This window comes from Mustela nigripes, chromosome 16 (assembly GCF_022355385.1).
Source record: "Mustela nigripes isolate SB6536 chromosome 16, MUSNIG.SB6536, whole genome shotgun sequence".
Taxonomy (NCBI): domain Eukaryota; kingdom Metazoa; phylum Chordata; class Mammalia; order Carnivora; family Mustelidae; genus Mustela; species Mustela nigripes.
The window spans coordinates 43,984,646-44,008,488 of NC_081572.1; the positions used below are offsets into that span (position 1 = coordinate 43,984,646).

The window sequence follows — 23,843 nt, forward strand, 5'->3', positions numbered from 1 at the left end:
CGACCCGTCTGCGCATCTGCGGGCGGGCAGGCTTCTAGTTCTGCCGGATGTGAGCTGCTGGTGGCTATGGGTACTCGTCGAGCTTTGCACTTCGTCTTCAAAGTGGGAAACCGCTTCCAGACCGCGCGTTTCTTTCGCGATGTCCTGGGGATGAAGGTGCAGACGGGGCCGAGAGGGGCTGGGGCGCGAGGGTGGGTGGCCGGGGCCGCTGTGCCCCACTGGCCCAGGAAAGGGACAATTGGGTGTGTCTTGAATCTCCAATGGCGCCCAGGTGTCCGACCTTAGCCCTGGTCTCCCCATTAGCCCTGTCGGGTTTTCACCTTCAGGAAGCGTTGTATGTTGCTGGTTGGGTTGGTGATCTTGGAAGGGGTCTTTATTAGTCGCCGACTGTGTCCCCACACACGTTTGTTTCATTTGAGTTCATTCACAAATATTGAGGCTCTGCCCTCGTGGACTTTCCAGTCTAGTGGGAAAGACAATAAACAGTAATATAATACTCTCACAATGAACAATAACCCAATCTCTTTCGGCTAAGATAATATGCCTGTTTAGAGCTCTGCTTTTCTCAGGCCTGCTTTGAATGGTCTCTTACGAGTATTCGGTCTCCGGGTGAATGCTCCGGCCTTCCTCTCAACAGTCCAGATCGAAGTGTGAAGTCAGAATCCATTGTCTCCAACACCCGGAAGCGGCCCCTCCAGCCATGATCAGCTGCGATTCTGCAGGGATCACCTGGGTGGCAAATGCAGGTGGAAGCTCTTGGGGAGTTCCCGATAAACCAGGGCTTTAGAGGTGCAAGAGTGCAATTTCATGTAGAGAGTGCAGAAGATGTAGAGGGCAAGGGAGTTACCCGAATTCATCAGTCACTTGAAACCTATCGTCTGTCCTTCGTGGTCCTGTGTTGGTAACAGCTTTGGTGGCAAAGATGAAAATGACCTTAGTGTCCTCAACTGAAGCTTCTGGCTTAGGATAGGGGTGGAGATGACAGTTTGGTTTGTACTTAGCTAACAGTAATGGAAGTGAAAACCTCATAAGTGATGAAAAACCACAAAACTCTCCCTTAATATGTTTCCTCATTGATTAAATGGTTGTTGTGAAGATTAAACACTGAATATCTGATACATCATATGTATTATATAAGTAGTAGCTACTAGTATTAAAAACTACAGGAAAGATTTAACTTCAGCTTGGGTCATCAGGAAATAATTCATGGACTTCTTGCATTTGAGTTGATCTATCAAAATAGGCAGGATTTCTACAAAGATTAGAGGGAGGAGTATACTGGAAAAACTGAAAGAACCCATGCAAAGATAAGGTTTGTTTGGGAAACACCGCTAGTTTTCTGTGCCTTCAGCTTAGATTTCTTAGTTGAAGTTGAGATGGGATATCAGGACAAATAGGTTGGGACTACTTCTGATAGTATCTTGAATACTGAGGTATTTGGATTTTATGGCACAGTAAGTAGGGAGCTTTCTTACATTTTAGAACAGGGTAATGTTGTGATGAGAGCTGTGCATGAGGGACGTAATTTTATGGTGGTATTAAGGAAAGATCAGTAAAGATGATTTTTAATAGTCTAGGAGAGAATTGATAGGAACTTGAACTGGAGCCATAGCTGTGGGAATCAAAAAGGAGAATAGAAACTTAAGACATTGAGAGGCTACTGTGTGTGGGGTTCTGTGTCCAGTGGTGTAATAAGTTATCTATTCTCACAGCACATGGGGAGACTCAGGCCCTAAGCAACATTCTCAGGCAACGTTCTCAATCTCCGACAACTATTGAGTGACAGCCAGGATTCCAAATCAGAATTCTCTAATGCTGGAGGCCATCCTTTGGTTTTCTGGGTGGTAGTGAAGGTTTTAACTTCACAGCGCTCCTTCCAAATCTAGGTAGATTTCACAATGTTGTTTACCTGATTCTTGGTATTCTAATTTCCTTATCAGATTCTGCGGCATGAGGAATTTGAAGAGGGCTGCAAAGCTGCCTGTAATGGGTATGACACCTTGTTTCTTAAAATCTCCTTTAGGCTCTGAATACCCTTGGAGAACAGAAGAAAGTTGTTTGAGGTGAGTTTAAGGCAGTAGAATAAATTCAGAAATCAATAAATTAAGGTGGCAGCTCTAAAAAAACACAAGTAAGTGTATCCTCTAAATGAATCATTGTATTTTTTTTTTAAGATTTTATTTATTTATTTGACAGAGGGAGAGAGAGAGTACAAGCAGGGGGAGCAGCAGGGACAGGGAGAAGCAGACTTCCCCTGAGCAGGGAGCCCAGCATGGGCCTTGATCCCAGGATCCTGGGATCATGACCTGAGCTGAAGGCAGATGCTTAACTGATTGAGCCACCCAGTGGCCCTAAATGAAGCAATGTCTTACTGAGTGTCTTAGCTTAGTAGCCATAGCAAAATGGAAAATTCCAAGGCCTAATGAGAATTGCATGCTTGTTGAGAGATATGCAAAAATATAAAGGTCCGGTTGGAGAAGTATCTTTATAGGAGTATGTCCCCTGCTTTAAAGAAAAGGTAGACAAATCTTTCCCTCAAGTAAGTGCCAGACAGGTGGATCTTTGGAGCCTCTGGTGGTGGGGCCCAAGAGCACTGTCCATAGCTGCTTTTAGCAACAGCTGAGAGGTCATTGCATCCTTACAGGTACTTAGAGGACCAGAGGGGACTGCCCACTGTTCTGTCCCGAGAGTTCCTGAGGGGAGGCCTGATGCAGATTTTGTCTGTATTCACTGGATTCATTTACTTTATCTTTCTAGGCCTTATGATGGGAAGTGGAGTAAGACAATGGTGGGATTTGGACCTGAGGATGATCATTTTGTCGCAGAACTGACCTACAATTATGGCGTTGGACACTACAAGCTTGGCAATGACTTCATGGTAAATGGCATTTTGTTTGAGCAGATTTTGGCTGTGCCTTTATTGAGGTCCCTGATACAACTTTAAGTATGATAACTGCTCAGTTGATGGCTTTTGAGTGCAGATTAGTGCTTGTGCACCAGTCTCAGAGCTGCTTTGGGAGAAAATGTGTTCTTCCAGTGTTTAGTAGGAGGCAGACTCGAGACTGGGAGAAAATGTGTTCTTCCAGTGTTCAGTAGGAGGCAGACTCGAGACTTAGAGACAGCTTTGACAGAGACAAGACTCTGTTGAACCTTGAGAGATAGAAGGACCGGAGTCATTGTTCTGCTTAAGCAGGTCCTGATCATCAAACAGAGAAGTATTTTCTCTCTAATGAACCATTAGGATCGGGCTCTGCTATTATGGCAGTGCTAGTCAGAGAAAAACAGGAGAAGCTTTTCAGGAGAAAGAGAGAGAAGCATTGCATATACTGCATTCATTGCTTCATTCATGCAAGAGTTCAAGTCACTGTGTATCTAATAGTTACAGGATCTGCCTCTTATTGAGCAGCTACTATGTGCTTGCTACATAGAATGCCACTGGGTCCAAGTACACAGTGAGATAGAAGTAACCAGTTTTCTCTCAGGATCTGCCAAGCAAATCTACCTCATGCTAGATGTTATTTTGGTCAGTTGATTCTGTTATCACTCTTAACTCATGTTAAAATAATAACGACATTTAAATGGAATTTTTATGACTCAAATATCTATAAAAGTGTTTTATAAATGAAAAGGATAGTTCAGATTTAACATAATTAGTGTCTGTTTTTCTTTTTCTCATTCTTCACGTCTTTACTCATTTATTTATTTTTATTAGGGAGAGAGAGTTTTTGGTTTTTTTTTTTTAAGATTTTATTTATTTATTTGACAGATCACAGGCAGAGAGGCAGGCAGAGAGAGAGGGGGAAGCAGGCTCCTCCTTGAGCAGAGAACCAGATGTGGGGCTCCATCCCAGGACTATGAGATCATGATCTGAGCCAAAGGCAGAGGCTTTAACCTACTGAGCCACCCAGGTACCCCGAGAGAGAGTCTGAAGCAGGTTCCACACCCAGCTCAGAGCCTAATGAGGGGCTTGATCTCACGACTGTGAGATCATGACCTGAGCTGAATTCAAGAGTCAGATGCTTAACTGACTGAGGCACCCAGGTAGCCCTAATTTATTCATTTTACAGATATTTATTGTGACTTACTATATTATTTATATTTATATTTACTATACTTATATATAGTTATATATAAGTACATATATATTTACTATATTTATATTTATTGTGACTTACCTGGTTAGGTCCTGGGGTTACAGCAGAGTGAAGCATGTTCCCTGGCCTAAGGGGCTTCCTGTCAGGTGGGGGAAACAAGGAAAGACTGATGAGTGCGATTAGTGCCAAGATTGGAATAAGCATAGGTGGATGTATGTGGACAAAGATGAGGCTGGAGAAATAAGCTGGGGCCATCAGACTAGGGCATTTACACTTTATTCTAAAAACAGGGTGAAGCCATTTTTGAAGTAGGGGAACGACACAGTATACGTGGTAGGCAATAATTCACCTGGCTGGAGCATGGGTTTTGGGTTCGAAGAAAGCAAAACTGGAAGCAAGGAAACTAGCTCAAAGGGTAGTACAGCAAAGTACTCAAAGCTCCTTAACTCACGCAGTAGTGGGAGATGGAGAGACCTGGGTGGATTTGAGAGATGTTTAAGTAGAGTTAATGGGATTTAGTGATTTTTCTTGTTTCTTCTTATCTTTTCCTTACTCTCCAAATCTAAGTCAGGGAGAGGAAGGAAGAGCAAAAGCATCTTGGCACCATCATCATGTCACCAGCTCAAGTCAGATGTTGAGTGATGGTGCCGCTGGGGTTAGAGGTCATGTAGGTGGAGAACAGCGGGGCTGCTCCACTGTGGGTCTTTTTAAGAGACTCTGGTAATAAAATATCCCTAATAAAAGGAAACTCTGGGCTCCTCAGTTCATGGAACAAAAAGAAAAACAGGTTACATAGAACTCCCATTTATATAAAGAATTCCCATACATTAAAAAGAAGAGGATCCAGGGGCACCTGGGTGGCCTACTTGCTTAGTGTCCAACTCCTGATTTTGGCTCCTGATCTTGGGGTCATGAGATTGAGCCTTACTTCCAACTCTGCTCAGCTGGGAGTCTGCTTGAGATTCTCTCCCTCTTCCTCTATCCTTCCTCCCTCTCTGCCTGTCTCTCTCTCTCAAATAAATCTTTAAAAACAAATGATCAACAACTTAATTTTTTTTAAGGGGCAAAAACTGAACAGACAGCCATAGAAAATGAATCAGAAATGTCTCTCAGACATTGAAAAAGATGTTCAACTGCCAAGGTGCCATTTGTCACCAATCAAATTGACAAAAAACAAGAAGTGTGATAGCACACCGTGTTAAAAAGGGTGTTAGCCGGGGCGCCTGGGTGGCTCAGTGGGTTAAGCCTCTGCCTTCAGCTCAGGTCATGATCTCAGGGTTCTGGGATCGAGCCCCGCATCGGGCTCTCTGCTCAGCAGGGAGCCTGCTTCCTCTCTCCCTCTTTGCCTGCCTCTCTGCCTACTTGTGATTTCTCTCTCTCTGTCAAATAAATAAATAAAATCTTTAAAAAAAAAAAAGGGTGTTAGCCAACTGCCACTCTCATACATTACTTTTATAAGGGCATATATTACTACAGCTTCAGTTTGGTGGTATCAAAACAATGCTTTTGACCTTTGTCCTTGCAGTTTCACACCTAGGAATTTAGTTTACATGTATGTTAACAGCTGTGTGAAATGAACTGTATTAAATTATTTATGGTGGTATTTATTCATACAACAAGTATTTATTGAGTGCCTGCTATGTACCAGGCATGGTTCCAGGAAGTTTGGATAACCAGTAAACAAAATGGGAAAAAATCTATGTCTTGCAGGGGAGGGAATCAGGGCCTGACAGACAATATATAATAAATAGAAAATAAATCATGCTATGTCGTTTTAAAGGTGATCATTGTTACTGGAAAAGAACAGCAGAGGAAGGGAGATGGGGAGTATGGGACAGATGACTGGTTTTAATTCTAAGGAGGGGGGGCGCCTGGGTGGCTCAGTGGGTTAAGCCTCTGCCTTCGGCTCAGGTCATGATCTCAGGGTCCTGGGATCGAGCCCCGTGTCGGGCTCTCTGCTCAGCAGGAAGCCTGTTTCCCTTCCTTTCTCTCTCTGCCTGCCTCTCTGCCTACTTGTGATCTCCTTCTGTCAAATAAATAAATAAAATCTTAAAAACAAAAAAAAAAAAAAATAATTCTAAGGAGGGTGTTGAGGGTGGGTATCAGGGAGGAGGGGACATTTGTGGAAAAGCTCATGTGAGAGAAGAGAGTTAGTTAGCCATGTGGATATTGCAGGGGAGAGCAATCCAGATAGACAGGCTATTCAAAAGCCCTCAGACAGCACCTGGCGTGTTCCCAAAAAACGCAAGGAGGCCAGGTTGGCTGTAATAGACTGAACAAGGGGAAAGTGGGAGGAGATGGGGTCAGAAACGATGGGATCAGGTTGTGTTGGGCCTTTCAGGCCATTAGAAGCCATCCCTGAGTGAAACTGTGAGCTATCAAGGGTGTTAAGCAGGGGAAATACAATCAGGGTTGCTGTCTTGAGAGTAGAGTATGCATCAGAAAATTTACTTTGGCTACAGAGTGGGTGATGGATTGACAACTCAGGGAAAGAGAGGCTGTTATGATAATCCCAGTTAGAACTGCAGCTGGTCTTATCAGAAGGCATAGTGTACATTTTTAGATATTGTGATTAAATTTTAAGTAATACCCAGATAGTTGGTTTAAATTTTTTTATTTTTTTAAGATTTTATTTATTTATTTGAGAGAACAAGTGGGGGGAGGGGCAGAAGGAGAAGCTGACTCCCTGAGGAGCAGAGGACCCAACATGGGACTCGAATTCAGGACCCTGGGATCATGACCTGAGCTGAAGGCAGACACTTAACCAACTGAACCACCCAGGCACCCAAATTTTTTTGTTTAAAAAGCAAAAATAGGGGTGCCTGGGTGGCTCAGTGGGTTGGGCCGCTGCCTTCGGCTCAGGTCATGATCTCAGGGTCCTGGGATCGAGTCCCGCATCGGGCTCTCTGCTCGGCGGGGAGCCTGCTTCCCTCTCCCTCTCTCTCTGCCTGCCTCTCCATCTACTTGTGATTTCTCTCTGTCAAATAAATAAACAAAATCATTAAAAAAAAAAAAAAAAAAAAAGCAAAAATAGGGGCTCCTGGGTGGCTCAGTGGGTTAAAGCCTCTGCTTTCGGCTCAGGTCATGATCCCAGGGTCCTGGGATCGAGTCCCGAATTGAGGCCTGCTTCTCTTCCTCTCCCTCTCTGCCTGCCTCTCTGCCTACTTGTGATCTCTGTCTGTCAAATATTAAATAAATTAAAATCTTAAATAAATAAATAAATAAAAATCTCTCAAGTAGGTAGCTGGCAGGCCAAGGTAAAATCAAGATTTCTCTGACTAGATCTTTTTTTTTTTTTTTTTTTTTTTTAAAAGATTTTATTTATTTATTTGACAGAGAGAGATCACAAGTAGGCAGAGAGGCAGGCAGAGAGAGAGAGAGAGGAGGAAGCAGGCTCCTGCTGAGCAGAGAGCCCGATGCGGGACTTGATCCCAGGACCCTGAGATCATGACCTGAGCCGAAGGCAGCGGCTTAACCCACTGAGCCACCCAGGCGCCCTCTCTGACTAGATCTTTAAAATTAAAAGAAAGTATCTTTGGTATTAAGATGGTCAAACTTCTTAGGGCGCCTGGGTGGCTCAGTCACTTAAGTGTCTACCTTTGCCTCAGGTCATGACCCAGGGTTCTGGGATGGAGCCCCAGGTTAAGGAGCCTGCTTCTTCCTTTCCCTCTGCTGCTCCCCTTGCTTGTGCTTGCTCTCTGTCTCTCAAATAAATAAATAAAATCTTTTTAAAAATCACTAGAAGAAAATTTTGAATGCCAATTAAATCTTAGGTGACATGATGGTTTTGCCTCATTATCTTGCTCTAGAAAAGATCTGTAATACTGTTTTTTGTCATAGGGTATCACACTCGCTTCTAGCCAGGCTGTCAGCAATGCCAGGAAGCTGGAGTGGCCACTCAATGAAGTTACAGAAGGTGTTTTTGAAATCAAGGCCCCAGGAGGATATAAGTTCTATTTGCAGAATCACAACCCACCTCAGTCAGGTAATTATACTGGGACTAATAAAAGCCCTCTGTGTAACACCATCTTTGATGAAAGGAGAGAGGAATCAGATCTCTTTCTCCTATGGAGTTTCTATATTGACATGATATCTATCCTAAGCAAATGTTTCTTATTCTTTGAGGAATCTTTTTTTTTTTTTTTCTTCCTAGAGAGTGAGTGAGAGAGAGCACACAGCCGGAGAACAGTAGGGGGAGAAGCAGGCTCCCTGCCAAATAAGGAGCCCAGTGCAGGACTTGATCCCAGGATCCTGGGATCACGACCCGAGCTGAAGGCAGAGGCTTAACCAACTGTGCCACCCAGACATCCCTGGAGAGGGAGAATCTTAAACAGGCTCCACACCCAGTGTCAAGCCCTATGTGGGGTTCGATCTTACTGCCCTGAGATCATGACCTAAGATGAAATTTAAAAAATCTGACACTTAAACAGCTGAGCCACCCAGGCATCCCGAGAGATCATATTTTCATATTAGAGCTTTAGTGCATAATCCTAGGGGACCTGTTGTTTTGTTTTGTTTTGTTTTTTAAGATTTTATTTATTTATTTGACAGATCACAAGTAGGCAGAGAGGCAGGCAGAGAGAGAGGAGGAAGCAGGCTCCCCGCTGAGCGGAGATTCCCGATGCAGGGCTCATTCCCAAGATCCTGGGATCACGACCCGAGCTGAAGGCAGAGGCTTTAACCCACTGAGCCACCCAGGCGCCCTGATCTAACTGGTTCTGATTCTGTTCTGTTGGGAGTATATCTGTTTCAGCTGTAACAGAAAACCGATCTCAGACTAGCATGGACAATAAGAAAATAGCTGACAGACAGGTTTCTATAGGTTAGCTGATTCAGCAGCTCAACAATGGCATCAAGAATCGAACTTTTCTCTCTCTCTCCATCCTCTTGTCTGTAGGGGTGTACTTCTAGAGCTGGTTCCCTTGTGGTTGTTGGGTGGCTGCCAGTAGCAGCTGGGGCTACCTGCTTCCACATTCTCATATGGCAGGAGAGACTGACTTCCTGTTGCTTTTATTAAGAGCAGAGCAAAACTCTTCTGGAAGTTTCCTGCAGACTTCCTGGTCAGATTTGATTCACAGTCCTGCTCTGAATAAATCATTGCTAAGGCAGATAGGTTTTATCCTTAGACCGGTTGGTCTTCTCTTTCCCACTGAGGTCAGTTTCACAAACCACAGTGCTGGCGCTAGGTGAGTGAGGGCAGAAGGGAAGTGAGGGGCCCAGCACGGTGACTGCCATGTGGAAAGAAACTTTGCACAACATGTTTCGTTTACTGAAGAACCATCCTCATCCCATGTGTAATCCCTGCACCTTCTGCTCTCTGCTCTGCCAAAAGAAAAACAATAGCAGAGAAAGATACCAGTGAATAGCAAAGGCAGTTCTGCCTGCCATTTCAGTGCATGGGCACACTTCCTTAAGTGGACCTGAGATGGGACACATATATTCTCTTCCTTCCACTGGTCTGCCTCAGTGCCCAAATGCCCCTCGTACTGAGTCTGATTGTGTGTGCAGTGCTACATGCTTTTCATCTGGAGCTCAGCAAAGGAAATAACGATCTTTTCCAGTGTGGGAGGTTACTGTAGGACTTACTGGCAGATGGTCACATTTTATAAGCCTTGCGAAAGAGTCTGTTATTTATTTTGTGGACAGTGAAAGATTTTTTAATTTTTTTATTAACATATAATGTATCGTTAGCCCCAGGGGTACAGATCTGTGAATCGCCAGGTTTACACACTTCACAGCACTCACCATAGCACATACCCTCCCCAGTGTCCATAACAAACCACCCTCTCCCTACCCCTCCTAACCCCGGCAACCCTAAGTGTGTTTTGCGAGATTAAGAGTCTTTTATGATTTGTTTCCCTCCCAATCCCATCTTGTTTCATTTATTTTTTTCCTACCCCTAAACCTCTCCCACCACATTGCATCTCCTCTTCCTCATATCAGGGAGATCATATGATAGCTGTCTTCCTCGGATTGACTTATTTCGCTAAGCATAATACCCTCTAGTTCCATCCATGTCGTTGCAAATGGCAAGATTTCATTTCTTTTGAAGGCTGCATAGTATTCCAGTGTGTATATATACCACATCTTCTTTATCCATTCATCTGTTGATGGACATCTAGGTTCTTTCCATAGTTTGGCTATTGTGGACTTTGTCGCTATAAACATTCGGGTGCATGTGCCCTTTCGGATCACTACATTTGTATCTTTAAGGTAAACACCCAGTAGTGCAATTGCTGGGCTGTAGGGTAGCTCTATTTTCAAGTTTTTGAGGAACCTCCATGCTGTTTCCAGAGTGGTTGCACCAGCTTGCATTCCCACCAACAGTGTAGGAGGGCTCCCCTTTCTCCGCATTCTCTCTGGCACCCACTTATGATCTCTCTCTCTGCCAAATAAATAAATAAAATCTTTTTTTAAAAAATAGATTTTATTGGGGCGCCTGGGTGGCTCAGTGGGTTAAGCCGCTGCCTTCGGCTCAGGTCATGATCTCGGGGTCCTGGGATCGAGTCCCGCATCGGGCTCTCTGCTCAGCAGGGAGCCTGCTTCCCTCTCTCTCTCTGCCTGCCTCTCCATCTACTTGTGATTTCTCTCTGTCAAATAAATAAATAAAATCTTTAAAAAAAAAAAATAGATTTTATTTATTTATTTGACAGAGAAATCACAAGTAGGAAGAGAGGCAGGCAGAGAGAGAGGGGGAAGCAGGCTCCCTGCTGAGTAGGGAGCCCAATGCGGGGCTCAATCCCAGGACCCTGAGATCATGTCCTGAGCCGAAGGCAGAGGCTTAACCCACTGAGCCACCTAGGCGCCCATAAATAAATAGAATCTTAAAAAAAATAAAAATAAAAATAAATTTTAAAAGATCCCTAAAAATGGAGAGCCCCACAATCCCAAGATGTTTTTGTCCTTTGAAATGATAATACCTTTGTGGCATTAATTTCCATTTGGTAATCGAGTCAGATCTATCAGTCTAGCTGGTGTCCAGTCTTCCTTTTACTCACTGGGTCCTGGGTAGTCTCACCCACTTGTTACCATTCCTGTCCTTCATCCTTCAGGGACTCAGCTGGCTGGAATTTGTTGATTTCTCAGTGAACAGGGAAAAGGAACAGTCTGGAAGGCAGAGGCATCTGTGAGAAACACTTCGCCTTTGTCATGGTATTGCTGTCCTAGCAAATGGGGCTGAGGCAGTGAAAACCAAAGAAGGATATACCGAATTTTTCATACTCAGAGCAGCTCTTCAGAAGGTCACCTTACAATATAAAAACTTCCAATGATGTCAGATGTTTTAGTATAACTTTTATCTGTTTTGCAAAAATAGATTTTTTTCCCTAGGCAGATAAGCCAAGAAGAAGAAAGAAGAAAACAGTACCCACATAGCCAGATAATCACTGTTAACATTTTAGAGAGTATTTTTCCAATCGTTTATCCAAAAAAAATCTAACTATATGTCATATGTTCCATTGTAACAATTCCATTATTATTACCGTTATTACATGGTGGGAAGATTAAACCGTTGTCTAAATGTTGGATATTTGTGTTGTCCCTATGTTTCATTGTTATGAGCAGCACTGTAAAGATGTCTTTGTCCTGAAAGGCCTTCATACATTTGCAATTAATTCTTTAATTGGTAATAATAGGATTGCTCTTTGAAAAGCTGTTTACATTTTTTAGGCTTTGGGTACATTCTGTCAAATTGTTGCCCAGAAGTATTCTAGTTTGCCCTCTGCCAGTATTATATGATTGTGATTTTTTCCCCCTGCCCTATCACAGTTAACACTGTAACTTTTAAAATTATTTGCCAATGAAATAACAAAATGTTTTAATTCTAATTTCTTTGATTATTTGTGAGGTTGAATTTTTTGTATATATTCATTGACCATTCCACTTCATTCTTTGTGGAATACCACTTTGTGCTTTTTACCTATTTTTTTTTCTAGGATGTTCATCTTTTTTCCTAGTAATGTTTGAAGATTATTTAAATATTAAGGACTTCTTATCATATATGTTCCAAAAATGTTTCCTACTTTGTCATTTATTCTTTGATTATAATTTTTTTCATTTCTTTTTCTTTCTTTCTTTTTTTTTTTTGGTGGTTATTGCCTAGGAATTTTCCATTTCATGCAATTAACCTAGTGTATTTTTTCCTTCATGGCTTTTCTATCTCTGGTGTCAGGTTTTTTTTAAAAAAACTTTCCACCCCCAAGCTGTAGCAGTAATAACCTTTTTTTAGTATTTTCATGATTTCATTCTTTAAACTTAATCCTTAAGCCTAAAATCCCTTTCTTATCATAAATTAAGTTCCTGTGGCACCTGGGTACTCAATTAGGTAAGTGTCTGCCTTCTGCTCAGGTCATAATCCTGGGGTCCTGGGATTGAGCCCTACATAGGACTCCCTGCTCCACAGGAAGCCTGCTTCTCCCTCTCCGTCTGCTGCCCCTGCTTGTGCGCATACTCTCTCTTCCTCTTTCTCTGTCAAATAAATAAAATTTTCAGAAAAAAATGTACTAAGTTCTTATATATACCCAAGCTTGATTTAGTCTTTCTTCGATTCCATTGCACTGATCTATAAATTGCTATTGTTTTATTGCTCTCCAGATCCTATATTAAAAGTAACTCTAGCAGTGTCTGATCTTAAGAAGTCCTTGAACTACTGGTCTAATCTACTGGGAATGAAAATTTATGAAAAAAATGAGGAGACGCAAAGGGCTTTGCTGGGCTATGCTGATAACCAGGTGAGTGATCTTGGAGAGAAGTAATCTGTTACTTTGAGTTTAGCTTATAAACGAGGTTACATGAAGGTTATTCTCAAGAGTTTTTTCACGGTGATTCAATATTTACAGAGATAAACAGAAAGAAAAAAATAGAAATTGCTGATAACCTCATCACCCAGATATTACCTTTGTTTATATTTGGGGATATAGCCTTTCAGAAGTGGAATTGCTGAGTCAGAACAGAGGGAGACAACATTTAGTACTATAATGATAATCTATTTTATCTTTTTTTTTTTAATAACTTAGCATCTGAACATGATTTAGTCCTTTAGCCCTTGCACTCTGACCCAGCACATCTACTCAAAGGAATTTATTTCACAGCCGTACTCACCACTCATGTGGGCAAAGAAATGTGTAAAAGGTTATCTGTTCCAGCATTGAAATAGCAAAAGATAAGAAATAACCTCAATGTCCTGTGCATTAGAGGTATAGTTCAATATTTTTTGGTTTATCCATAGAATGGATTACTGTGCAGCTATCAGAAAGAATAGGGTGAGTTGTTTTGTGCCAGCGGAGTAACATTGGATAAAAACAAGGGAAGAATAATGTGTAAATGATGCTACTGTTTATATTTAAAAAAAAAAAATCTGTGCATGCCATGTGTCTAGCAGGACACACAGGAAGCCTCTGGGAGAAAGTAGAAGGGAAAGATAGTTTTTACTTTATTCCTTTAATACTGTTTGATTTTTTTTTTTCTTTTAACCACATAACCTGTTCCAAAAAACTAGACCCACTTTCTTTCTTCTTTTCAGTGTAAGCTGGAGCTGCAGGGTATCAAGGGTAGAGTTGATCATGCAGCAGCTTTTGGAAGAATTGCCTTTTCTTGCCCCGAGAAAGAGGTAATGTTTGTTCCTGGATCTTTCGTGTAAGTTCTGGGACTAGCCAGTTGAATCAGCTAAGAACCTCAACCCTCCCTTCTTCAGGTTCATTCCAGTTGTGGCTTGGTATCAAGTTCACCAGTTGTCTCAAGAGCGGCTGTGATAATAAAATCAAACAAGTGGTGCCTGGGTTCTCTCTGATTAATCTGATATTCCCCTAGGGCTGATGAGGACCATAGTGTGGGAGTGGTACATGACCCCGTGCTCGCTTTCCCTCTTTATTTTCCTCCAGTTACCAGACTTAGAAGACTTGATGAAAAGAGAGAACCAGAAGATTCTGACTCCCCTGGTGAGTCTGGATACGCCAGGGAAGGCAACGGTACAAGTGGTCATTCTGGCTGACCCTGTAAGTATTATTACTCAAGAAAGGGATGGGCTGCACCAGGGGTTTCTTCAAGGTATCTTTTTGCCAGATTTCTTTTCTTGTTATTGGTGTAGGATGGACATGAAATTTGCTTTGTGGGGGATGAAGCATTTCGAAAACTTTCTAAGATGGATCCAGAGGGAGGCAGATTGTTGGATGACGTGAGTCTCATTTCTGACTTTGTATCCCCATAGGCCTACAGCGGATCGTGTTAAGTGTGTGGGGGAAAGGCTGAAGCAGGAGGGTCCAGTGCTGTGTCCTTTTGGCAGTAGGGTGCCATTTGAGCCAGGAACATGTGTCTGCATTGCTACCCTTATGACTCTTCTTTTAAAAAAAGATTTTATTTTTAAGTGGGGCACCTGAGTGGCTCAGTCGGTGTGACATTCTATCTTCAGCTCAAGTCATGATTCCAGAGTCCTTGGATTGAACCCCACATGGGGCTCCCTGCTCAGCGGGGAGCCTGCTTCTCCTTTTTCCCTCTGCCTGATACTCCCCCTGCTTGTGCGCTGTGTCTTTCTGTTAAATAAATAAATAAAATCTTAAAAAAAGATTTTATGGAGACCTGGGTGGCTCAGTCGTTGAGCATCTGCCTCGCCTCAGATCATGATCCCAGCATCCTGGAATCGAGCCCTTCGTTGGGCTCCCTGCTGGATGGGAAGCCTGTTCTCCCTCTCCCACTCTCCCTGCTTGTATTTCTTCTCTCTCTGTGTCTCTCTCTGTCAAAAAATAAAAAAATTTTTTTTAAAGATTTTTATTTATTTATTTGACAGAGATCACAAGTAGGCAGAGAGGCAAGCGGGGTGGAGGGGAAGCTGAGCAGAGAGCCCAACATAGGGCTTGATCCCAGGACCCTGAGATCATGACCTGAGCCAAAGGCAGAGGCTTAATCCAATGAGCCACCCAGTTGCCCCTAAATAAAATCTTAAAAAAAAAAAAAATTATTAATAAGTAATCTCTACACTCAACATGGGCTTGAACACACAGTTCCAGGATCAAGAGTCACATGCTCTACCGCTTGAGCCAGCCAGGCGCCCCTAAAATATTTTGTTTTTTTTTTTTTTTTTAAGGAATCTCTACACCCAGCATAGGGCTCGAACTCAAGACTCCAACATTAAGAGTTGCACACTCTACTGACCAAGCCAGCCAGGCGCCTCAGCACCCATATGACTCTTAACTGGGTATAGCATTCATGCCTTCGCGCTTGCTCACGCTGCCTGGGGAACCACTCCTGCCCCATGCATCATGATTTTGCTCAACGAGGGGAAAGGCCTGGATACTCCCCGCCCTGCTTCTTTAGCTTTCTTGGTCCTCTCATCTCCAGTGTAGAGTGGCAGTCCCTTCGTTTCTAGTGAATCGTCCTGGTCAGCATGCAGACGAGGTTTCATGCCTTCCATCTTTTAAAAGTCTTTTGCCCCATATCCCTTCTCCACAGTTCTTTTTTAAAAAGTCTGCCTACACTTTGTTTCTGCTTCTTACCTCCCCTTCACACCTGAATCTGTTCTGCACTGGCTGCTGTCACTCGGGGGAACGCTCCTGTTGAAATCACCAGTGACTTCATCTTGCCAAGTCCAGCAACGACTTTTCTATCCTCATCAAACTCAGTCTTGAATCAACATCCAAAGCCATCATTGTACCCCAGCTTCTAGCACATACCTGGTGTGTAGTAGGAACTTAGGAATGCTCTGTTGATGATTCAGGGAATGAATCACTGGCTCTTCACTTACTATCTGTGTGGCTGACTCTTAATTTACTTAAATTCTCTGAACTTCAGTTTTGGTGGTTTTGTTTTATTTTGTTTTAAGTAATCTCTGTGCTTGACATGGAGCGTGAGCTCACAACCCCAAGATCAAGAGTCACATGCTTTACCAACTGAGCCAGCCAAGATCCCTTAGGCTTTAGTTTTCTTACCTGCAAATTTGAGAAAAAGATATGTACCTCATAGGATGGTTGTATGGTTTACAGAGCATGGCAAACTGCTGACATTATAATAGACATTCAATTTAATTAAAACAGGAAACAAAATATATAGCATTAATAAATTTTATCATAAAGGAAAATAGAATCCTGGACAACCTCCCAGTTGGCACATTTGTTAGACTTTTTCCTCCTTGCTTTTTCATATCACTGACTAACTTCCTCCTCTTTCAAGTTCTCTTTTGTCTTAGAGATCCTGACATTTTCATATCTCCCTGACAGCTTCTCTGACACAAGCAAATCTTTCTGTCTCATTCCGGAACAATTTACCCACAGCCCCACTCTAGCTGTCTTTTACTCTCATTCTACATTTTTCCTCTTCTCTGAGTAGAAGTTACCTACTACTCTGGTTACTTCTTCTCTGAGCTGCAACCATCATCCATTCTCTGACTTCCTAATTTCTAGTTCCTACTCCTCCCTAAGCTCTAAACAAGTATTTTTTGTTGTTACTGAGGTAAGGTGTATACGAAATACAAATGAACAGAAATTTAGTGTTCTATCTGATGAGTTTTGACAGCTAAATATTCTCATACAACCACTGTTCAAAATATAGAGCATTTTCATCATTGTAGAAAGTTCTTCCATGCCCGTTTCCAGCTAATTCTCGCCACTGCCTCCCAGAAGTAAGTATTGTACTGATTGTCACATTAGTTTTGTCTTTGGACTTCATATAAATGAAATCATTCAGTAGGTATTCTTTTGTGCCTGGCTTCTGTCACCCAGCATAACATTTTTGAGATTCTTCTATGTAATTACACACATCAGAGTTCTTTTTTTTTTTCTTTTTTTATTGCTAAGTGGTATTCAGTTTTATAAATATAACAATTTGCTTATCCATTCTTCTGATGGTGGATATTTGAGTTGTTTCCAGATTTTATTTCCACAATAAGGAAGACTGCTGTGAACATTCTTGTGTAAATCTTATAGACATGTTTCATTTCCCTTAGGTAATAATTAGGAGTAGAATTGCTTTTACTTTATGAAAAACTGCCAAATAGTTGTCCAAAGTAATTGGCCCATTTTACTCTCCTGTCAGCCATGTATGTGTCTGAGAGTTCCACCTGTTCCATATCCTCATCAGCATTTGTGTTTTTCTGGGTTTTTGTGTTAGCTGTCCTAGAATGTGTAAAATGGCTTCTCATCGTGGTTTTAATTTGCATTTCCCTGATAAATTGCTGATGTTCAGCACCTTTGCGTATGCTTATTGACTATTTGCACACCTTCCTTTACGAATTATATGTTCAAGTCTTTTGTCCATTTCTTTCTTTTTTTTTTTTTTAATTTATTTGACAGACAAAGATCACAAGTAGGCAGATAGGCAGGCAGAGAGAGAGGGGAGGAAGTAGGCTCCCGGCGGAGCAAAGAGCCCGATGCGGGGCTCGATCCCAGGACCCTGGGATCATGACCTGAGCCGAAGGCAGAGGCTTTAACCCACTGAGCCACCCAGGCGCCCCATCCATTTCTTTCTATAATAGATTTTATTTATAATATTTGGTGACTAAAAATTCCAAAAATACACAGGAGAGTACAACAGATTTCTGTGTGACTGTCACTAATCAACACTGCCATAATTTTTCATTATTCCTTCCCACCCCACATTTTTTTTGGCTAGGGAATTCTTTCCCCACCCCATCCCCAAGATTTTTTGATTATTCGTTTGAGAGAGAAAAAGCATGAGCAGGGCGAGAGGCAGAGGGAGAGGGAGCAGCAGACTCCCTGCTGGGCCATGTGGGGGCTCAGTCCCAAGACTTTGGGATCATGACCTGAGCCAAAGGCGATGCTTAATCATCTGAGCCACCCAGGCGCCCCTTTTTTGCTAGGGAATTCTAAGGCAAATCTTAGACACTGTGTTGTTTCAACCCTAAGTACTTAAGTATTTTATACATTTTGATTTTTTTTTTAAGATTTACTTGAGAGAGAGTGCTTGCCTGCATGTGCACATGAACTGGGGAGGGGCAAAGGGAGAGGGAGAAGCAGACTTCCCACCAGGCAGGGAGCCTTATGTGGGGCTTGATCCTAGGATTCTGCGAAGATTAAACAGTTTTTGAAGTGACTGGATTTATGCTTTAGGAAGCTGATGCTGTCGGGATGGATGGCAAATGAAGGCAGATGCTTAACTGAGCCACCCAGGCACTCCAGTATTTTATACATTTTTAAATTATTTAAAAGAAGTAAAAGTCAAGGAAATTTCTTATGTACCATATTGATATTAGCACAATTTTAAAAATCAGCAGTATATCCTTAATGTCACTTAAAATCCAGTTTTATGGGACGCCTGGGTGGCTCAGTTGGTTAAGCAGCTGCCTTCAGCTCAGGTCATGATCCCAGCGTCCTGGGATCGAATCCAACATCAGGCTCCTTGCTCGGCAGGGAGTCTGCTTCTCCCTCTGCCTCTGCCTGCCATTCTGTCTGCCTGTGTTCGCTCTCTCTCCCTCTCTCTCTCTCTGACAAATAAATTAAAAAAAAAAAAAAATCTTTAAAAAAAAATCCAGTTTTATTAAAATTTCCCTAATTAGGGGCGCCTAGGTAGCTCAGTTGTTAAACATCTGCCTTTGGCTTGGGTCATGATCCCAGGGTCCTGGGATCGAGCCCCACATCGGGCTCCCTGCTCCATGGGAGGCCTGCCTCTCCCTCTCCCAGTCCCCCTGCTTGTGTTCCCTCCCTGCGTCTCTCTCTGTCAAATAAATAAATAAAATCTTTAAAAAAATAAAATTTCCCTAATTAATGAAAAATGATTTTATATAGTTGGTTTTCCCTATGCATTTTTTAAGTAGTTTTAATACAATTGGGCTATATTAATACAGAACGATTTATATGAGCCATTGAGACTCATGACAAACTACTTGGAAGACACACCTCTGATCTATTTTACATTTTAGCTATTCTAGTCTGTAATCTCTATGAATGTATTTTCATACTACGTGACTGCTCACACGATTTTATTCTCCTGGAATGTCCCTCATTTAAATATTTGCTTATTTTTTAAGGCCCATTCAAATCAATTTTTTAAAAAAATTGGTTATTTATCTTGTTGGTTGGAGTTCTGGTTGTGAGTCATTTTTTAAGTATCTACAAATGCAAGTACTTTTCCCAGTCTATGGCTTACCAGTTTATTTTCTTAACAGAGTTTTTTGAGGGCGCCTGGGTGGCTTAGTTGGCTAAGTGTTTGCCTTCGGCCCAGGTTATGATGCCAGCGTTCTGGGATCGAGTTCCGCTCAGCAGGAAGCCTGCTTCTCCCTCTGCCCTACCCCCCAACTCATGCTTTCTCACTCTTCTCGCGTGCGCTCTCTCCCTCTCTCACAAAAGTAAATAAAATATTTTCAAAAAAAAAATCTGCAGACAGTTGCTCAATACTTATATCCTGTCAAATTAAACATATACTCTATGCTGAATGAATGCTTTTTTTTTTTTAAGATTTATTTATCTGTGAGAGTGAGAACGTGAGCTGGGGGGAGAGGGAGCAAGAACTAAAGCAGACTCCATGCTCAGTGCAGAGCCTGACATGGGGCTGGATCCCGTAACCCAGAGATCATGACCTGAGCTGAAACCAAGAGTCGGACACTCAACCCACTGAGCCACCCAGGTGCCCACTGAATGAGCACTTTTTTTTTTTTTTAAGATTTTATTTATTTGACAGACAGAGATCACAAGTAGGCAGAGAGGCAGGCAGAGAGAAAGGGGGAAGGAGGCTCCCCACTGAGTAGAGAGCCTGATTCGGAGCTCAATCCCAGGGGCCTGGGACCATGACCTGAGCCGAAGGTAGAGGCTTAACCCACTGAGCCACCCAGGTGCCCCAAATGAGCACTTTTTGTTAATGACTACAGGCAGTGCAATGAGGTACAAAGTGGACTGTATTGTTTTATGGGCTTAAATCTATATTCCGATTCTTTTTTCTGCAGGCAATGGCGGCAGATAAAAGTGATGAATGGTTTGCTAGACACAAGAAACCAAAGGCTTCGGGGTAACAGAGGACATGATGTGGAACAAGCATTTGTGATTCCTGTCTGGCACCTGCAAGGCGTGATGTGTCCATGCATGATAAAGACCCTCACACCTTGCTTGTTTCCTGTACGAGCAAGGAGGCTGGGGTGGTAAAAATCTGTGTGTCTTAATCTTTGAAAGCGCTAAGATATATTTTAGAAATAAAATCCTATAGTCTATCCAGTTAGAGGAGAACTGTTGCTGTGATCAGCACTGTTCTTGGAATGGCACATTCTTTGTGTAACTCTATTAGATTAGTCATAAATTATTTTTTAGATTGGGCAGCTATGTGGGACACTACCTGTGGTTGGAGGTGGAGGGAATTTTGATAAGCTTATAGCAGGACTACTGGCACCGTGCTGTTCTAACGCCTTCTTCTGGCAGGCCTTGACACTCAAAAATATTAAAGAGGGGCGCCTGGGTGGCTCAGTGGGTTAAAGCTTCTGCCTTCAGCTCGGGTCCTGATCCCAGGGTACTGGGATCAAGCCCCAAGTTGGGCTCTCTGCTCTGTGGGGATCCCCCCTCCCTGCCTGCTTCTCTGCCTACTTGTGATCTCTCTCCTCTGTGAAATAAATAAAAAATCTTAAAAAAAATTTTTTTAATTAAAAAAATATATTAAAGAAATTTTGTTCTTGAATCAAGAGATTTGACCAATACCCCACACATTCTTTGCTTTGAAATTCTGAGCAGCCAGAGAAAACAGATGGAAGGAGCTAATGTGCTATGTTGCTACATGCCTGGCTTCATGCTATTTTCCTTATATAACTTTTTTAAATCTTTGGAAGAATTTCGACTTTTTAAATATGGGTTAGATTTCTTAAATATGGATTAGATTATTTCTTCAGCCTGAAAAAAATTTTTTTCAGTGATTTTTTTTTTTTTAAGATTTCATTTACTTATTTGATAGAGATCACAAGTCAGCAGAGAGGCAGGCAGATAGAGGGGGAAGCAGGCTCCCTGCTGAGCAGAGAGCCCAATGTGGGGCAACCAGGACCCAGAGATCATGACCTGAGCCGAAGGCAGAGGCTTAACCCACTGAGCCACCTAGGCGCCCCTTTTTAATGATTTCTTGTAGTTTTCTATTTGGTTCCAAAGAAGAAATAAATTTTAATCATTGGAAATAGAATTACATTGGCCATATTTATTATAAATGGTTTTTAGGGCACCTGGGTGGCTCAGTGGGTTAAAGCCTCTGCCTTTGGCTCAGGTCATGATCCCAGGGTTCTGGGATCGAACCCCGAATTGGGCTCTCTGCTCGGTGGGGAGCCTGCTTCCTCCTCTCTCCCTGCCTTCCTCTCTGACTACTTGTCATCTCTGCCTATCAAATAAATAAATAAGTCTTAAAAAAAAAATGGTTTTTGAAAGTATACTTCTTGAATCACGTTGTTACACCAGCTTCTGAGAGTCTGTTTAAAATGGTAGTGGCCAGGTTCAAATTTTAGGCAAGAAGTTGAGGAGATTGAAAAGGATTGACTCAGAGGTTACCAGTTCCAGAATAATATATATGAAATCACCTGTGATGTTCTGTGCTGCCAGGAAATTTCAGGGTTTCAGCTCACCTTCTGTTAGGGTAATCTTACCTTCACTGAGAGAAAAAAATCTTTTTCCAGCTCCATGGCACTTTCATTCAACTTAAACTGTCTTGAGACAGAGTTTCAAAGCAAACCAAGTTATATATGTACCTTCTCTAGACCATTGGTTCACTTTTTCTACACAGGGAAATTATTGTATGGATTTTGAATAACACCTCCTCTGAGGATGGTATGCTCTATTAGAAAACAAGGTTATAAGATGGTTTTGCCCAAGCTGGCATTTTAAAACAGATGAAGTTGGAAAGTTCTTTGGCTTCTCTAGAATTGTTTTCATAACAGTTATTTTGGGGTTTTTTTGCCTTGAGGGTTGAGGAGTTCTGGCATATTAAGTTTAAATTCAAATTTTCCTTGGGTTTAAATCCAGAGAAATTTTAGAATGGCTGGGTTGCAAGCGCTCCCCGAGCCTACCCAGAGAGTTAGTATGAAATCCATATTTGCTTGACATCTTGGTAGAATTAGCAAAGCTGTGGACATTCACAGCTCCTTTATGGGACTTTCTGCCCATCTCACCTGTCACATGCAGTTGCCATTGTGCTTTAGCAGTTTTTAGGAGGGTTCCAATTTGTCCACTGAAATTTATGGTGAGAGTTCATGGGTAGTTTCAGTTTGGTCTTAGATTTCTTATCTTTCTGGGAAGTCAATAGGAAATTTACTCTGGCCTTAATGATCAATAACAACGAAAAAATAATCTTGTTTTGTTGTTTTTGGATTTTATTTATTTTTAGAGGGCCAAGATGGGGGCAGAGGGAGAGAGAAACTAACCAGATTCCACACGGATCCTGGAGCCCAATGTGGGGCTCGATTTCATGACCCTGAGATCATGACCTGAGTGGAAACCAAGAGTCGGTTGTAACTAACTGAGCCACCTAGGCGCCCCAAGAAATACTCTTCCCTCAGATTTCTATAACAGAGTCAGTGATACAAAAATCAAAAATGAAAAAGATATACATTGAAAAGTCTTGCTCCTACCAATTCCATTCCCCTTGCCTCATTAAGCAGACAAATACATTTTCTCCCTTTTCCCCACAAAATTCAGCATACTGTACACACACCTGCAGTGCCTCAGTTAACACCGTATTTTGGAGCAAGATGTTCCATTATTATTTTTACTAGTAATTCACACTTCTTGTGAATCGGGGCCTTAAAGCATCAAAATGTGCTTGTAATATCCTCCAAAAGAAGAGAGGACAACACAGCTGTTGTACAACAAAGTGGTTCTTGCCCAACCTAAAATAGTTCTTCAGTCACTGTGACATCCTGGGGATACTTTATTCTCACGTCATGTACTTAGTCTATATCAACTTCTTGCAAAGACATGAACAGAAGATCCTGAAAATACATGGTGAGATTTGGTTTCCTTTGTCCGCTGAAATCTTTATGGTTGTTGCTTCTGTTGTTTAATGGCCCTTCAGGAACTAGAACTGACCTGATGTCTTAATCTATGAAAATAGTTTTTGAGGAAAAGTGTTGGGAAGGCCCATGCCACGGCAGAGCTTTTTCTCTGATATGCCGTTAATGATATCACATAGCTTCCTCCATATCCCAGGGCACTTACTGTGCATCGATGCCTCTGTGATAATTGGCACTAAGGAGTGGAAGGTGAGCAGAGACACTTTGGCCCTTGCCAAAAGGGGTGTGTTTGGCTCTTGTCAAGGGGTGTGTTGTGCTTCTAAAACAAACTCATTTCCATGTATTGTCCCATAGACATCCCCAAGCAGAAACCAGGGTTAGCTACAAACTAATTCCAAGAAAACTTTGGTTGCATGGCCTCCAATGAGGCTTTTCAAGACTGAGATTTTGAAACCATCTGATCTGTTGTTTCTAGTCAGCTGTGTTGTTATGCATCAATTGCTTCACTTGACTCCCTCAAAATATTAACTCCATCAGGCCTGCGTTCCAGTAGGGGCTTTTGGTAGTAGGATTTGACTTTAGCTTTTTGGAAACCAAAGCCCTTTTCCCCTCACTAATGTTGAGTTAGTAGTGAACGGACAACCCCTGAAGAGATAAGAGGCCTTGGCCTCCTCTCCTTCTTTCCCCTTTCCCGGGAGGCCAAGCCTTTGGAGAATGGTCTTTTGACCTCAGATCTTGAGGCATTTCATAGCATGATTCTTCCCCCAACTTCTCTCCTCCTGCCAAGCATTTGCATATACTCTGGGATAGGAAGGCTGGGAACTCTTCTTTAAAATCATAAA

General features: G+C 42.2%; 1 protein-coding gene across 7 annotated transcripts; it reads left to right on the plus strand.

Moving 5' to 3' along the window:
- The first annotated feature begins 2 nt into the window (after positions 1 to 2).
- GLOD4 (glyoxalase domain containing 4) lies at positions 3 to 22,344 on the plus strand. Of its 7 annotated transcripts, none has more exons than XM_059380318.1 (10): positions 3 to 156; positions 638 to 746; positions 2,024 to 2,063; positions 2,758 to 2,878; positions 7,935 to 8,079; positions 12,687 to 12,823; positions 13,615 to 13,701; positions 13,973 to 14,086; positions 14,179 to 14,265; positions 15,172 to 15,816. In XM_059380318.1, exons 1-10 carry the CDS (start codon positions 67 to 69, stop codon positions 15,190 to 15,192), a joined length of 951 nt encoding a protein of 316 aa, XP_059236301.1. In that variant the 5' UTR covers positions 3 to 66; the 3' UTR covers positions 15,193 to 15,816. The 7 variants fall into 7 exon arrangements, with proteins under 7 accessions (XP_059236301.1, XP_059236300.1, XP_059236302.1 ...); XM_059380317.1 differs by lacking the exon at positions 15,172 to 15,816 and adding an exon at positions 19,978 to 22,344 and having other exon boundaries at positions 4 to 156; XM_059380319.1 differs by lacking the exons at positions 638 to 746; positions 2,024 to 2,063; positions 15,172 to 15,816 and adding exons at positions 1,941 to 1,990; positions 19,978 to 22,344 and having other exon boundaries at positions 6 to 156.
- The last annotated feature ends 1,499 nt before the right edge of the window (positions 22,345 to 23,843 follow it).

Coding starts and splice junctions, on each gene's coding strand:
- GLOD4 (XM_059380317.1), top strand. CDS start 67: ATGGGTACTCGTCGAGCTTTGCACTTCGTCTTCAAAGTGGGAAACCGC. Junction 12,824..13,614: donor TGGGCTATGCTGATAACCAG/GTGAGTGATCTT, acceptor TCTTCTTTTCAG/TGTAAGCTGGAGCTGCAGGG. Junction 13,702..13,972: donor TTTCTTGCCCCGAGAAAGAG/GTAATGTTTGTT, acceptor ATTTTCCTCCAG/TTACCAGACTTAGAAGACTT.